The 15,003-nt window shown below is 47.3% G+C and overlaps 1 protein-coding gene across 2 annotated transcripts in view; it reads left to right on the top strand.

Moving 5' to 3' along the window:
• The window catches only part of Ccm2 (CCM2 scaffold protein), a 49,472-nt gene that overhangs the window by 11,357 nt on the left and 23,112 nt on the right, over nt 1–15,003 (top strand). Inside the window, exons 1-2 of one of the 2 annotated variants that reach the window (XM_029545335.1) lie at nt 3,092–3,127; nt 10,848–11,021. In XM_029545335.1, coding sequence (XP_029401195.1) covers nt 3,116–3,127; nt 10,848–11,021 — 186 coding nt within the window. In that variant the 5' untranslated portion in view covers nt 3,092–3,115. Of the gene's footprint in view, nt 1–3,091; nt 3,128–10,847; nt 11,022–15,003 lie in introns of those variants that run through there. The other variant, XM_021210497.1, reaches the window with a different exon arrangement.

The raw sequence follows: 15,003 nt of genomic DNA, 5'->3' as shown, positions 1-15,003 counted from the left end.
AAAAAAAAAAAATTAAAAAATGTTTAGGGGCTGGAAAGGTGGTCAAGAGCACTTGCTGTCACAGATACCTGTAACTCTAGTTACAGGGGATCCAGTGCCCTCTTCTGACTTCTTGGGCACCGATGATGTGGTACACAGACATGAATACAGGTAAAACATTCACACATATAACAAATGCATTTAATTTTAAAAATTACACACACACATACACACACCCTCACTCATTCACAGAAGGCAGTTTGGCAACATGTCCATTTGCCAAAACAACAGTAGATCCCCCCCCTCAGGGCTCCTGGGCTGTGGGCAGATTTTCAGCCCCAGGAGGTCATTCTCTACTATGTGTAGAGCAGGCTTCAGTTCTCATTCAGAAAGTTAGACAAGGTTTCATGTGGCAGTCCACACTTCTGGAACTCAGTAGTTCAGGCTGTCCTCGAAGTCGTGGCTGTCTGCTTACTTTAGCCTCCTGATGATAGGTGTGACCCGCCATGCCAGGCAAAACTGAGTGTGCTTCTTTTCCTTTGTAACACAGGCTTCGTAGGTGCTTGGTAGGCATTGCGCTCAGAGCTGGAGCCCAGACTTCCTCATGTTAGTAGCTGGTTTTTAAAAATAATTTCTTTGAGAATTTTCTACAATGACCTTTTACTATATTCACCCCTCCCCCAGCTCCTCCCATGTCCTACCTGCTTCTCTATCCCCCACATTTGTGTCTTTTTTTTTTAACCCCCTGTCTACCGAGTTCAGTTTGTGCTGCCCATATATTCATAGGTATATAGCCTTCAACTGGATCATGGTTTACCTATCAGGGGCAGCTATGAATTGCCAGTAACGCCCTGCTATGTAGGAGTGGGATTTCATGTCCACTTTCCCTCTTCATAGGACTAGTCACCACAGCATGCTTCCTGTAGGGGGCTAAAGAGGCCTATCTTTCAAGCGCTGAGATTGCAAGTGTGTGCCATCATTCCTAGCACAAATGTTTACTTGTAAAGTACAGGTAGTGCATCTGTAGTGCCCCCGGAGATCTCCCATGGAGAATGAGCAGATCAGACTCAGTGTAAGAAAGACTGTCCTTGCAGCAACCAACATTCAAGCTGCTTCCAGGATGCACTTCACACAGGAACCCTGAGCCCTGCTCGGAGATGCTACGTGGCTCACTTACAGTGTGCTGGAGGAGGGTAGTGACCAAAATTTGGGCCTGCAACTGGGGAGGAATGCATATTTAGCATACACAAGGCCTTGGGGCTTCAATCTCTGGCACCAGAAAATAAAGACAAACATTTATTTGTATTTTTGGCCTGTAAGCACCGGGCCGATGTTGGCCAATCCCAGTCTGTCCAACTCCAGGTCATTCATTCATCTTGGTTTTATTACCCTCCTGAACGTCTGTAACCTCTAAGACAGCAGAGTTGTCCCTTTCATAGCTGTCTGTCCTTGTTTTGTGGTGTAGTTCTTAAACAGCTTCCCCTGAATGCCTCTCCCTATATGTAAGGTAGTCCCTTTCCTGCTGCTGATCCACTGGGCTTGTGGCGGAAGGGTTGATTGGTGGATTAGTGTTAATTACCTTTTAAGTCACCTTATTGAGGAGGGGCTGGAATAACAAAAGCAATGTGGCCCCCTGGTGTCTCACTTGGTTGTCCCCGACCCCTTGCTGTCCCTTGTTATGCTCTGTGTTGCTTGGTTGTTTCCTGTAAATCATTTAGAAAGGAAGCTGTGACTGCTCCGGTTTAAAGAGGGCATGACAGGCCGGTTGGTGTCAGGTGTTGAGTCATGAGTGTGTGGGACTGCTATCCCACTCTTCGGTGCTTTCTGAGGTTTGGCACACAGGTGAATTGGTCTTCGGTAACAGTTTTTTGGGACCAGGAAGGATTAAATTTATTTGTTGTAGGTCAGTGAAGCAAAACTAGATGAAGTTGCCCTTTTTATGGACAGGACACATTAGCCTTTGATTGGGTTCAGTGTGGAATTCGTGAGATGGCTTGTGTGCTTCCTTAGAGGATGGTCTCACTTAGTGGATTTATGATGACACAAAGGTACCCACACAGCTTTCACTTTCAGTATATAGAATTCAGTAGATTACAAACATGCTGGTATACTGCTGGGTTAGGTGGTAGTGTTTGACAGAGCTGATGTAGGTAGGCATTCGGAGCCTGTTTAAGGCAGATGCAGCTACACAGGAGCTGAGGTAGGTTAAATGCATTTTGACTTAATTTATGATGGATTTACTGGGGGCTGAATTCACCATAGGGCCAGGAACATCTGCCTTTTGTTATATTTGCTTATTGGTCTATGGGTATATGTAGTCATACTAATTAACTGGTTAAATAGCCATTTCTGTTGCAAGCTATTCTGGAACATTCAACTAACTGCAAGGGTCTTTTATCAATAATAAATTTAGCTTCTCCTTTCCTGGATGAGGAAGTTTAACTGTGAGGAAATTAAAACAACGTGTGCTTATGAACACATTGTTTTGTTGCAAGTGGGCGACTTAAATTCAGGTCTCCGGGCCCTGGGCTAGTATAGGCTGAGCACTTAGCACACCTGGAAATGCACCTATACAGACCTTGCTGCTGTGACCACGTGTTGAAGCAGCATATGGAGCAGGCTTGTCCTTGTCCTCCTGCCACTGGGACCACAGGGCTGGGGGTCCTCCCTGATGATATAGCCCTGCAATGTGCCTTTGGTGAGGCTTCCAAAGACACGTCCATCAGCCGTGGATTGCAACATTGCAGAGTTGGATGGAAATGGCCGCAGGCTGCCTAGGCAGTCTCTGCTGCCTGGGCTGCCTGTGGGATTCTGCTCTGCAGTGGGAGAATGTTCGCCAGTTACTTTGTATCTCTTGCAGGCAGTCTTCTTGGAATTGGCCAACAGCTTTTGGATGCTCTTGCTCTTTAAGCTTTCTCAAAACTGTAAACAACTTCAGTAAGCTTTGCAGAAGGAAGCTGTGGTTTCTGGTCTTCCTGTGTGCTCGTGTTTTTTAGAGGGAGGGCTTAGCATCTGATCATATTTTTCAGCTATCTCAGAGGGGACTAGAAAAGGCACAGCAGCTGTCCACAGAAGGGGAGGAACCAGGATTCCTCCAAAGAAACTTTTGCAACTTCAGTGCCCCTGGAGATCTCCCATGGAGAACGAGGTAGGTTCAGACCCAGTGTAAGAAAGACGATCCTCGTAGGAACCAACATTCAAGCTGCTTCCAGGATGTTCTTTCTTTTACACTGGAACCCTGAGCCCTGCTTGGAGATGCTGCGTGGCTCATTTACATTGTGCTGGAGGAGGGTTGGTGACGAAGATTTGGGCCTGGGTATGGTGGCTGTCCTGTCCAGCTGAGGTTAAACTGATGCACTCATTCATCTGAAGGATTGAGAGGCCATGGGTTGTATGTCTTTCAGGGAAAATATTTCCTGCAAACTTGTAGTCTCTTGAGTACCTAAGGTCACAGTTAAAAGCTGGCGGAAGGGAAAGGGTTGAGAAATTAAGGGAACTCTGGGGATCCTGTCCCCAGAGTGTACAACAGATCATGAGTGCACAACAGAACTGGGCTGCCACAGGAATCCTGGCCTGCCCCCAGCACAGCCCTCCGTGGGGTTAAGACTCCCGGGGACTTACCAGTAAAGCCAGAGTAGGCAGAGATCCCATTGGATTGCATTCCTCCAGAACTAAGGAGTCCTGAGGAAGGATGTATACAGGGGATATTTTGCCCATTGTCTTGGTCCATAAGCCCAGGTCCTTTTCCCTTGGTAGGGACTGTACTCTATTCCCTTACCCTTCCTTCCCTTCCCCAGAATCTCCAGTATCCCAGTCTTGTATTAGTTGAGGATGACGTAGAACCTCTGATCTTCTGCCTCCATCTGCAGGGTGCTGTGATGATAGACCAGTGCCACCTTGCCTGATTTTTATGAAGACCTGGGGACTGAACCAAGTGCCATGGGCGACTGAGCTTCATCCCCATCCCTTAATTGTCTTTAAAAAAAGAAACAGAAAAATTGAATGTGTCACAGGTGTTGCAGAGTGCCCAAAGCTGCTTGCTGTGTGTGAGGCTATGGTTTGGTAGGGTCAGCAGAAGGGCCTCCTTTTTGTTTGGTTTGGTTTTGGCTTTTTTGAGACAGGGTTTACTGTGTAGCCCTGACTGACTTGGAACTCAGAGATCTCAGCTTCTGCTTTCTGAGTGCTGGAATTAAAGGAGTGTCCTACATCCCCACCCCACCTCCCACCCCACCTCCAGCTAGGAATTCTTTCTGTTAGAGTTTGTGTAAGATGCAGCCTGGGCAGGACGTGATGGTGAGGGATGATAGGTAGATCTGTAGGGACGGCCTCCTGCTGCCCTGCCGGACAGAGCTGTGCAGGGCCATCCACAGGTCCCCTTTCAGAGCCTCTCACTGACCTGGGCCTCTTCCTCTTACAGTCCCTCGTCCCTCCCTGGCCTGCTCTGGCTGGCTCAGTGCAGTTGCTCCCCGTTAGACTGGGGTGGGGTGAGGAAGCAGTACCTTCACTTCCGCTGTCCAGAGCCATCCTGTGTGGCATGTGGCAGGCATGGACACGGCCTTTTGCTTTGAGCATTGGGGTAGTCTTAGGGTGAGATGAAACCTACTGAGTAACTGGTGGTGAAGATTAAATAGTATGCACATGTCAAACTGTTTTACACAGTAAAACCCTGTCTCAAAAAAGCCAAAACCAAACCAAACAAAAAGGAGGCCCTTCATGTCAAACCCTTTGTACCTTAGTTTGCTTCTATCTCAGGCTTGCTAGTGCTTTCTCCAGAATGATGGGCTGAGCTTGGGGCTTTGCAAGGAGAACACAGCATATGTGGCTGTGTTACTTACTGGTCCTCAGAACAAGCTTGCTTCCCAGGCATCTAGAGGTATTGGCTTTCCCCCACGCCCCAGTAATGCTTTTATTACAAAAAGAGTTAACTGCTAGAGAGAGCCCTCCCTAGTTTTTCTCTGTGTCCTCTTCCTTTCCAATATATACCTCCAGGGGAGGTCAGAGGTCCATTATAGAATAGGTGTTTGGGAAAATGAAATATGGTAATAGTTTTTTCCCCAAAGTTCTCCAAATCTTTCTAGGTGCTGTTGAGAATCTTCTGGTAGAAGAGCTAGATGTGGGCTAGAGAGATGGCTCAGTGGTTAAGTGATTAAGTGATTGCTCTTCCAGAGGTCCTGAGTTCAATTCCTAGCAACCACATGGTGGCTCACAACCATCTGTAATGGGATCTGATGCTCTCTTCTGGTGTGTCTGAAGACAGCTACAGTGTACTCTCATACATATAATAAATAAATCTTAAAAAAAAGAAAAAGAGGTAGATGTGTGAACTTTAGCTCTTATCTTTATATCCGAGTCTTGGGGATCTTTATCTCCTTTTGTCATTTGGGCTGTGGCTGACTAGTCCTGGTTAACTTGGAGGGGGCATCCACTTCCATGGCTGCTTTTTCTTTCTGGGCAAGTCGGATCTCCTTCAAGACTTTCCTGAGCTTCTTAGATACCGTGATGTTGGCATGCGTACTGGACGCCTGCTTCTTGAGGTTGAGGTGGTGCCTTGTAGTTAGCCCCTCTATGTCACAGCCCCGACCGCCTGGTGCTTCCATCTCCCATCCCTACTTAGGACTGTCCCTGTAGTGCTTGAACAAGTTCTCCAGCCCCACCTCCTGCTACACTTGCTACACTTGGAGGCTTACTCCTGGAGCCATCGTATGATTGATATAGATATATAACATTGCGTTTGTGTGTGTGTCCATCTGTGTCCATGTACCCATGCCATAGTGCACATGGAGGACAGAGTCACTACGTGAAAAGACCACTGAGTTACTTCCAGAGATTTGTATGTTTCTGAAACAGGATCTCCTAACGTGGCATCAAGCTCAAGCTTCTCCTGCTCCCAGGGCCAATATCATGGGGTACCTACCACCACGGCTCTCTGGAGAGTTGTGAGTTATTTGTTACTGTTTTTAGATTCCTAGTCTCCCCACTCACACATACACACACCTTTCTTCTTTCTGTGACACTAAATATTAAACAAGGGCTTTGTGTTTTCTTTTCTTTTCTTTTCTTTTTTTTTTTTTAAAGATTTATTATTATATCTAAGTACACTGTAGCTTTGTGGGGTTTTTTTCCTTTTCTTTTCTTTTCTTTTCTTTTCTTTTCTTTTCTTTTCTTTTCTTTCTTTCTTTCTTTCTTTCTTTTTTTTTTTGCTTTTCGAGACAGGGTTTCTCTGTGTAGCCCTGGCTATCCTGGAGCTCACTCTGTAGACCAGGCTGGCCTTGAACTCAGAAATCCACCTGCCTCTGCCTCCCAAGTGCTGGGATGTTAAGAGCTAGTGTGGTGGCTCTCGCCCGTAATCAGGAAAAGTTGCCAAATTCTGCCCTAAGTGAGCTTGAGCTATAGAATAAACCCTGTCTCAAACAGAAACCAACAGAAATAGACTCATAAACAAATCAGCAAAACAGAAAGCAGCTTAAGATCTGAGCTGCAGCTCCTGCCGTTTTTCCTTGACTCGTATGCTAGGTGGAAGCTCTCCCGCCCGGTACTCCTCAGCACTCCATGTTTTATCTGCGACCCAGTCTGACCTTGATTTTGCAATCTTCCTGCCTCAGTTTCACACTCCTCTTCCTTGTTCAGGTTTCTTTCTGGAGTGTCTGAATGCTGTCCTCCAGTCCGCTGTCCTAGCTGGTTGTCCCCACTAGCTGAGAACTGAGGTAACACTGATGGGTTGGTCAGCCCGTCCAGAGCCTCAGTCATTTCTTTTTGTGGGTTGTGTTTCAGCGTTCTACATTGTAGGAACCAGTTCAAATAATTTGAGGCATTGAGATAGGGGTAGTGGCACACAATTATTGTTATATCCAAGGGTCAGTGAAGGGTCAGACACATGTCCCTCCACCGACAGTGTTGTTTCTACCTACAGAGGCGCATCGAAGGCCCACTAATGGATGCTTGGAACTGAGAGTGTTGCTAAGCCTAGTATCTATGTAGATTTCTTACATAACTGTCTATGCTAAAGTTCTAGAATAGTAAAGAGATGAGCACCATATATTATTATGTAGCAGCTGTAACATTGTCCTGTAGTAAATATATTTAAAACTTACAAATTGTTACCTTCTGGAGTTCTCCATTTAGTCTTCAGCAATCACGGTTGATTGTGGGTTACAGATCTGGGGAGTGAGGCCAGGGGTAATGGGGATTGCTTCAGTTATTATCTGAGCTTGGTTAGACTTGAAGACTCATGACTTAGGTCTGAGGTTTGGGGATTGTGCTTTTTCTGGCTAGTCTGTGAGTGGACCAGTGGTGACATTCAATTCTGGTCCGCTCTCCTTGTTCCTTGCTACTTAGGGTAGCACAGAACCCAGGTGGTTTGATGTGACAGTAGGCCGTCAAAAGCTGCTGAACTGCTGGCTGTTGGCCGACTTGACTGTGGGTTTAGTTTCTCCTACTCTGCTCTTGTTTGATTTTTTCTGCTTTGCCCTCTTGAGCATAGGGACTATTTCATCCACAGCCTTCCTGGATTACTGGTCTGGTAGGCACACAAAATACAGGTTCTGTGCTGGGATTTATTACTTACTATAGGCTACATACATGCTACATATACAGGCTACATACTTGCTACATATTGGATGCTGGAAGCCACACTTGCTGCAAAGGCCAGACTAAGGATCCAGCTCTGTGGCAGGTCACTTGCTGGGCATGTGTGGGGCTGGAGAGAATGGACTCAAACAGTGAGAAACATATGTAGGGGCATCAGGGGCTGGTCTGGTTTCTTTGTAGAGTTCTAGCCCATGTCACCTCATTACAGAGGGTCTGTATCTTTTGGGCTGGGATTACAAGACACCCCAGGGCCCTTCCCAACACAGACTATTTTATGAGCTGTATATCACTGTTATAGAACAGTGTAAAAGGCCTGTGGTCTGTGGGCCTGTTGATTTTGTGAGAGCTTGGTTAGAGGTTGATCTTGGCAAACCTCTGGTTTCACCATTGGTTTCCTGTTGCATCCACGTGTAAGTTAATGAGTTGGACTGACAGACAACTGGCAGGGCAGACAGATGAAGCTGAGCTGCCCGCCTATAGGAGCTAGCCTTCAGTTACTATATACTGCAGGGAACTGTGGTTGAGGGAGGAGCTCTGTGGGATGCAGGAGGAGGGCTGTGAAGACTCTTCTGCCCAGAGTGACAGACTGTGGCTGTAGAGATGGTTCCGAAGGACCGTGTTCATGGACCATGGGCATTGAAAACTCAGGCAAAACAAGGTGATCAAACAACACATTTAGCATAATTTGAGAACTATCTGGTCAGAGGTCCCATGGTGAAGAAACCACAGTTGTCTTCATTGGGGTTTACCTTGCTCAAATATGGTCCTAAATTTGGGGGTCATTTCTAGCCTGCAGATTACTATCAGGTTGTCTGGTAAGTCTCAAGTGTCCATTTCTCATTGTTGTCCCATACGAACCCCACTCTGAGACCCTCCTGTCCCCTGCCCCATCCGCCAATTGTCTAAACGCATCCTGGGGCTGAAAGAAACATTTGTAGGAGCTCTCAGAGAATGTGCCTGGAAGGCCCTCAACCACAGCCCGTCTTCACGCTTCTCAGAGTGGGGACCTGGTAGGTAGGCTTCTCAGCTCTTCTGGAAGTGCCTCCTGTCCTTTCTGGTGGTTGTCACCTTCTTCGGATCTTGGTTCTCCCGACTTGTATAGTCCAGGCCTGGCCAGTGGTAGGAGGCAGTTGTTCATCTTTCTCAAGTGTGTACTGTTATGAAAATCTAAATTAAAAAAATGGAGAAATAACTGCCCAGTTTGTACAAAGCTCTGGGGTCTATTCTTAGCACTGCAGAAAACCAAACTAAAACAGATGGTGTGCATATTGGAGTCCTAGCACTAGTCCTTGGTCGGCCGGCATCAGGAGACAGGTCTGAAGTTCCATAGCCTTGGCTACACAGTGGGTTTGAAGCTAGCCTGAGCTGTAGGAGATATCTCAAAAAAGTAGCTGAAGTGCCTATGCTCAACACTCAGCTACAGCTCTTGTAGTTCCTGTCATCTTATCTCTCTTTTCCACACCAGCAGTAAGTGCCAGAAACTGCCCTGTATGTGTGAACACAAGCGTTTGCGCGTATGTGCATGCATGTGTGCTTATGTATGTGTGTACTGACTGATCAAGACAGGACTCCAGGGTCAATGACAAATGATTCTAGGTCACAGAGGTCAAGTGATAGAATCAGCTCCCATGAGTGGAGTATTTTAATATTTACAGGGCTGTGGGTCACAGTCTTTCCTACTTTGGATTCAGAGTCGAGTGGGTGGTCGTGGGTCATTATCTGAGTGGAAGACAGTCTGAGGCTTTGGTGCTGGGCTGTAAAGACAGCAGTTGAAGAGGAGATGGACTGTTGTGAGTAAAACTGGTAATGGAGATAACTGCTGACTGCCGGCACCGTTTTCCACTATAATCAGATACAATCAGCTCAGCTCTCTGTGGCTATCGCATGGGTTGTTCATGAGAGCACGGAGCATGCAAGGGTCATAGCCCATTTTACAGACGATAGCTTAGCTAACTGTCTTGTATGGGAAGGAATCAGGACAGCTCAGACCACCCCAGAGGAGTTGAGCCTTGAGCCTGGCGGGAAGCCAGTGGGGAGAGCAGCAGGCATGACGGCTGGGCGTGCACAGCTCTAACTCCGAGACTCATGCTGCTGTCTTACTTGTTGGATGCGCCTCCTGGATCTGTGCCCATCTCAGTTGATCAATGGAATAAAACCAAGAGATCAAGGACCAAGGATGTAAAGCTGAGGGGCAGGGAAGCTGTCCATGGCAGGAGGCCACACAGGCACAGGAAAGGTATCAGGGTGATTTTCTGAGGCTCGGTGAGTCTTACTTGATTGTTGGTTTCATGCCTGGTGCTAGAGAGCTGAGCCTAAGAGTGAGGCTGGGGAGAAGCCCACATGCGGCATCTCCTGGGAGCCGTGGCCATGTGAGTCCTGCCTGATAACTTACTCTCTCCCTTTTTTGTTTGTTACTAGCTTGGGGGGAAGGGGTGGTCAGAGCTGAGCCTGCTGTGGTTTCCCAGCTGCTGCCTGGGTGCCAGGAACATAGTGGGTGAACATCGGAGAGATGTGGAGCTCTCCCAACTGTCTCCTGCAGAGAGAAAACAGCTAGGGCATCAATCAGCTCCTCCTTTCATTGCTCATGGCTTTGGTCTCTGTGAGCTGACACTGTAGACGATGCATTTAAGGGTTTCTCTGAGTGATGGAGAATGGCTGGCAACGCCATCTTTCCACAGAGTGGGGGATAGCTTCTGTTGCGGTCGTTTAGGAAGCACTAGGTGTGATTCCCCTCTTCCTAGCCCACAAGTTCATTTTGATTACAGGTTGAGTCTTCAAAGCCTTGGTTCTAACCTCACATCCAGCAGAGTGTGAGGCTGTGAGGTCAGTGGCCGGCTTGGAGCCCTACTGAGGGAAGGCACTGCATGAGAACCTGGGGCTCAGTTAGGGCCTGAGCTCCTTAGAGCTCATTTGACCTTGGCTACTGAGACAGAGGCCTTTGTGGATGGCAGCCCTCCCTGTCCCACTTGCACTGTCAGAGCTGAGATGACATGGCTCACAGAGCTGTCAGGAGTTGGAGCTCTGCCATGTGGCTCTCTTCTGGGGGACTGTTTCCCGAGTGACAGCAAGTTGTGACAGGAGCCACTTAACAGGCCTGTCTGTCCTCGTGCAGAGTCTGAGCTGGCTGTAGAGCCATGCCTCAGCCTCATGTTGGTCTTTTCTCATAGGCTGCTGTGCACAGTCCCATTTTCATGGCAACGGTGCTAATTCTGTTTGTTAGTGGTAGGTACAACACAAATGTGTGAATAATGAACTCCAATCATTGCCATTTCTGCCTGCAGCCTGGAATTGTGTCGCCATTTAAACGAGTATTCCTAAAAGGTGAAAAGAGTAGAGATAAGAAAGCCCATGAGAAGGTGACAGAGAGACGCCCTCTGCACACTGTGGTGCTGGCATTACCTGAGCGCGTCGAGCCAGACAGACTGCTGAGCGACTATATTGAGAAGGAGGTGAAGGTAAGTCACCGTGGGCCACAGGGCACGCCTGCCAAACAGTTCATTGCCAGCTCTGCATAAATACGCTAGCCTGTGTTCCACCCTCTGTTTTGCCTCTGGATGTATCTAATAATGAAAACTCCAAACCCAGTCCCAGTCCTTAGCTTTGATTTCTGATCCTTTGTGTAGCAGAACACTACTGTCTTGAAGGTCATGGATATTGTGTAGAACAGGGAAACCTCGTCTCCTCCGATTTGCAGACAGATGACAGCAGGTGCTTGTTCCAGGTCCCGTTCAGGACTGTGATGCTCAGCCTAACGCTGGAGGTCTTGTGTCTCAGGCTTGTGCCCAAAAGACTGCTCAAGCTGTGTTATGTCCCTAAAATGAAAGTAAGTTAATGAAATGATAGAAGCCATGAGCTCAGAGAGAAGAGGAGAGGTGATGGTCGTGGAAGGCCACAGGAAAGAAGGAAGTGGTGAAGGTGAAGTAGCCTAGTTGGTGGCTCCAGCTGGGCCAGGCCCCTGCAGAGGACAGAGTCTAGTGGCTCAGGGCACTCCAGGGCTGACTAAATATGGATTTGTAGGCACCCTCCACAGTGAGAGGCGGCTTTGGATTTACTGACAGCTGGCATAGACGTGGGTGGGAGAGACCCAGACTAAAGGAGAGAAGCCAAGTCAGAGCCTGTTAGGGATGGTGTGAATCCACAACCCCTTTTATGTCCAGGCTTCCAGAATGTCTCGGAAGAGGCCTTTCCTACAGTTTACCAATAAGTGTCACTCTCTTCCTTATTGACCCTAGAATTACCTGCCATTCAGCTTGAGTGGAACCCAGCAGATAGAAAGTCTGCCCAGTGCACAGCATCAGTCAGCTCTTCAGGGCCTCTTTTTAAACACAGGCAGCAGAGCATAAGTACACATTTTCGGCAAACTTCTGACATTGAGCCCAAGACAATAAACATGAATTTGAAAGCAATGGCTCCAAAGTGAAGGCAGCAGTGGGCATTGTGCGTGCTGATAGTGGGCCCAGTTCTGAGGAAAGCGTTGTTGGCTAGCATTGTTGCTGTGAACATCGGAGTGTGTGAACCTATGTGGGGTAAACAGGAGATGAATGGCAGGGGAGGTGACGGGCTCATCTGCAGTTGGCTGCTAGTAAACTGCTTTCAACTGATAAGAACAAACTGAGATTTTGGTTTTTAAATTTTTTTAAATGAATGAATTGATTGGTTTTATACATAGAGTTTTTTGTTTTTTTGTTTTTTTTTTTTTTTTTTTGATTTTTGAGACAGGGTTTCTCTGTATAGCCCTGGCTGTCCTGGAACTCACTCTGTAGACCAGGCTGGCCTCAAACTCAGAAATCCTCCTGCCTCTGCCTCCCAAGTGCTGGGATTAAAGGCGTGCACCACCACCGCCCGGCCATATAGATGTTTTATTTACCTGTATGTCTGCACCACATGCATCAGTGCCCACAGAGGCCAGAGGAGGATGTGGGGTATGTGGGGTTCCTTGGATCTGCTGCTGAGAAATGGAACCCAGGTCTTCTGGAAGACCTCAGCCATCTCTCTAGCTCTGGTTTGCTTTTCTAAGACAATATCTCCCCATGTGTCTCAGGCTACCCTTAACTGAAGGTCTTCTATCCTCTGCCTCCCAAGAGATAGGATTGAGGGTGTGTGCACTACACTTGGTATAAACTGTTTAGACAGGAGTATTCAAATGCTAAAAAGTATACCACAGTAGATACATAGACCAGTAACATACTTATATTGAGTACTTTTCTCTGCTTTGACAAACTAGCTGATAGAAACAACCCACAGGCGGCTTTCTTCCGGTTCCTGGAAAGGCATGGCATCAGGACCATGGGCAGCTGGTCCCAGGGCTCCCCCTTCACAGCAGAAAGCAGCGGGGATGCATGGCGATGCATGGCGATGTGCCGCTCACTTCCTCCTTCCTACTCAGTTTGGGATGCTTCTGTGGGTATTATGACACATATACTTAAAATAATAAAAATAAGGCATATTATTTAAGCATATGTGTCATAATTCCATAATTCCCACTGTAGTTGTCCAGTGTGGGAGCTCTCTCACAGGCACGCCTACAGGTTTGTCTCCTCGACTCTGTCGGATTGACAGGATTCACATCAGTCATTTATTATGAGTGTTAAATATTATATATGTGCTATAGCTATTGTGAGGCTGTTAATATATTCCACCTTGTTTACATCATATCACTATGAATTGACCCATATGTTGCACTGGGATGTTCAGATGGCCACAGAGTTCTTAAGCATTGGGAAAATTGGATGCCTTTGTGATCTTAGGGAACCATTGTTATATTAGCTATTGTTGGCCGAGTCATCACTAGGCAGCACATAGCTGTATATAATATTCTCAAAAAGACAAGAGGACCTACTGTTCATAATGAAATAACAGATTCAAGATTTATCTTTTTAATTTTATTTTTATTATTTTTGAATGTGTGTGTGTCTGTGTGTGTGTGTCTGTGTGTCTGTGTCTGTGTACTATCCAGTGTAGTGCCTGCAGAGGTTAGAGGTGTATATGTATGTGGGCAGATGCTGGGAATGCAGGTCCTCTGAAAGAATTCAGGACCCTGTGAGAGACCCTGACTCAACCAGCAAGGTGGACAGCTCCTGAGAAACAACCACCTCAGGCCTCCACATGTGCATATACACCACCTGTGTACGCATGTATACACACACACACACACACACACACACACACACACACACACACACACACACACAAGCATGCACATGCACATCCACAGAACAAACCCCACAGTACTGAAGAGAAAGCAGAGAATATCTGAGTAAATGGAGAGACAGGAGGCAGGCCTGGCTGGAGAGACAAATGTGTCATGAGCTGGAGGGTTCAGCTGAGTTCATGTCAGTTCTCCTCAGGGTTGGAGGAACGCGTGGACCAGCACCTTGAAGAGCACCAGCCACGTAGGGCACCTAGTATGAAATAGGTAATCTGAATAACTTGATGATGGCAGTTTCTGCCACAATTCCAGCAAGCTGATTCTGTAGACAGAAGACTGTAGACGAGTGGTTCAGGTTGTGTCGGATTGTCCTGCTACCCAGATGCAGAGGGCTGCCATGAATTGGGGACTAGAAAAGCATTGTGAACCTAGAAGTAGATCATACAGATCTGCCCTCCACTCACACTTTGCCAGGAGTGAGAGCCATTCTGCAGAGGAGGAGGAGGAGGAGGTGCCACGTCAGCAACCATGCTAGAGCAGCGGGACAGCGTACACAGAAAGGGACCTTGCCTACCACTTGACACTGTCACAAAGCCAACTTGGAGTGGACTGTGGGCTTAAGTGTCCACTTAACAAAACTTGTCAGGGTGTTGGAGGGGACTGAAAGTAATTCATGGTCTCTGGCCAGGCAGAGAGGTCTTAGATGACAGCAGAAAGGGTGTGTAAGAGGAAAACTGATCATCCAGGCTTTCAGAGAGCAGGGCTTCTACTCTGCATAGGAGGATGGAAACAGCAACAGCATGTCCACAGTGTGTACAAGACCCTGGGCCTATCCTCACACTGCAGAAGAAGAGATGAGAAGACATCCTACAGGCTGAACGCATGTCTGATGCAGGCTAGTATCTAGAGTACAGGAAAACCTTCCCAGACTCAATGTGAAAGCCATCCAGTTCAGTCTGGGCAGATACAGCGACACGCAGTGAAGGAGATCAGTAAGAGCTATCTAGGCATGAAAGGTTGTTCAGTAGGCCTAGCCGTCCATATTAGTTATGATGCTACTCAACACTCGCACTTTTTTTTTAAAGATTTATTTATTATTATAAGTACACTGTAGCTTTCTTGAGATGCACCAGAAGAGAGTGTCAGATCTCATTACGGATGGTTGTGAACTACCATGTGGTTGCTGGGATTTGAACTCAGGACCTTTGGAAGGGCAGTCAGTGCTCTTAACCACTGAGCCATCTCTCCAGCCCAACACTCCTCCTCCTCCTCCTCCTCCTCCTCCTCCT

The sequence above is a fragment of the Mus pahari genome, chromosome 13, assembly GCF_900095145.1.
Source record: "Mus pahari chromosome 13, PAHARI_EIJ_v1.1, whole genome shotgun sequence".
NCBI classification, from domain to species: Eukaryota; Metazoa; Chordata; class Mammalia; order Rodentia; family Muridae; genus Mus; species Mus pahari.
The sequence above is the reverse complement of the archived record's forward strand: the minus strand, read 5'-3'. Positions and strand labels throughout refer to the sequence as shown.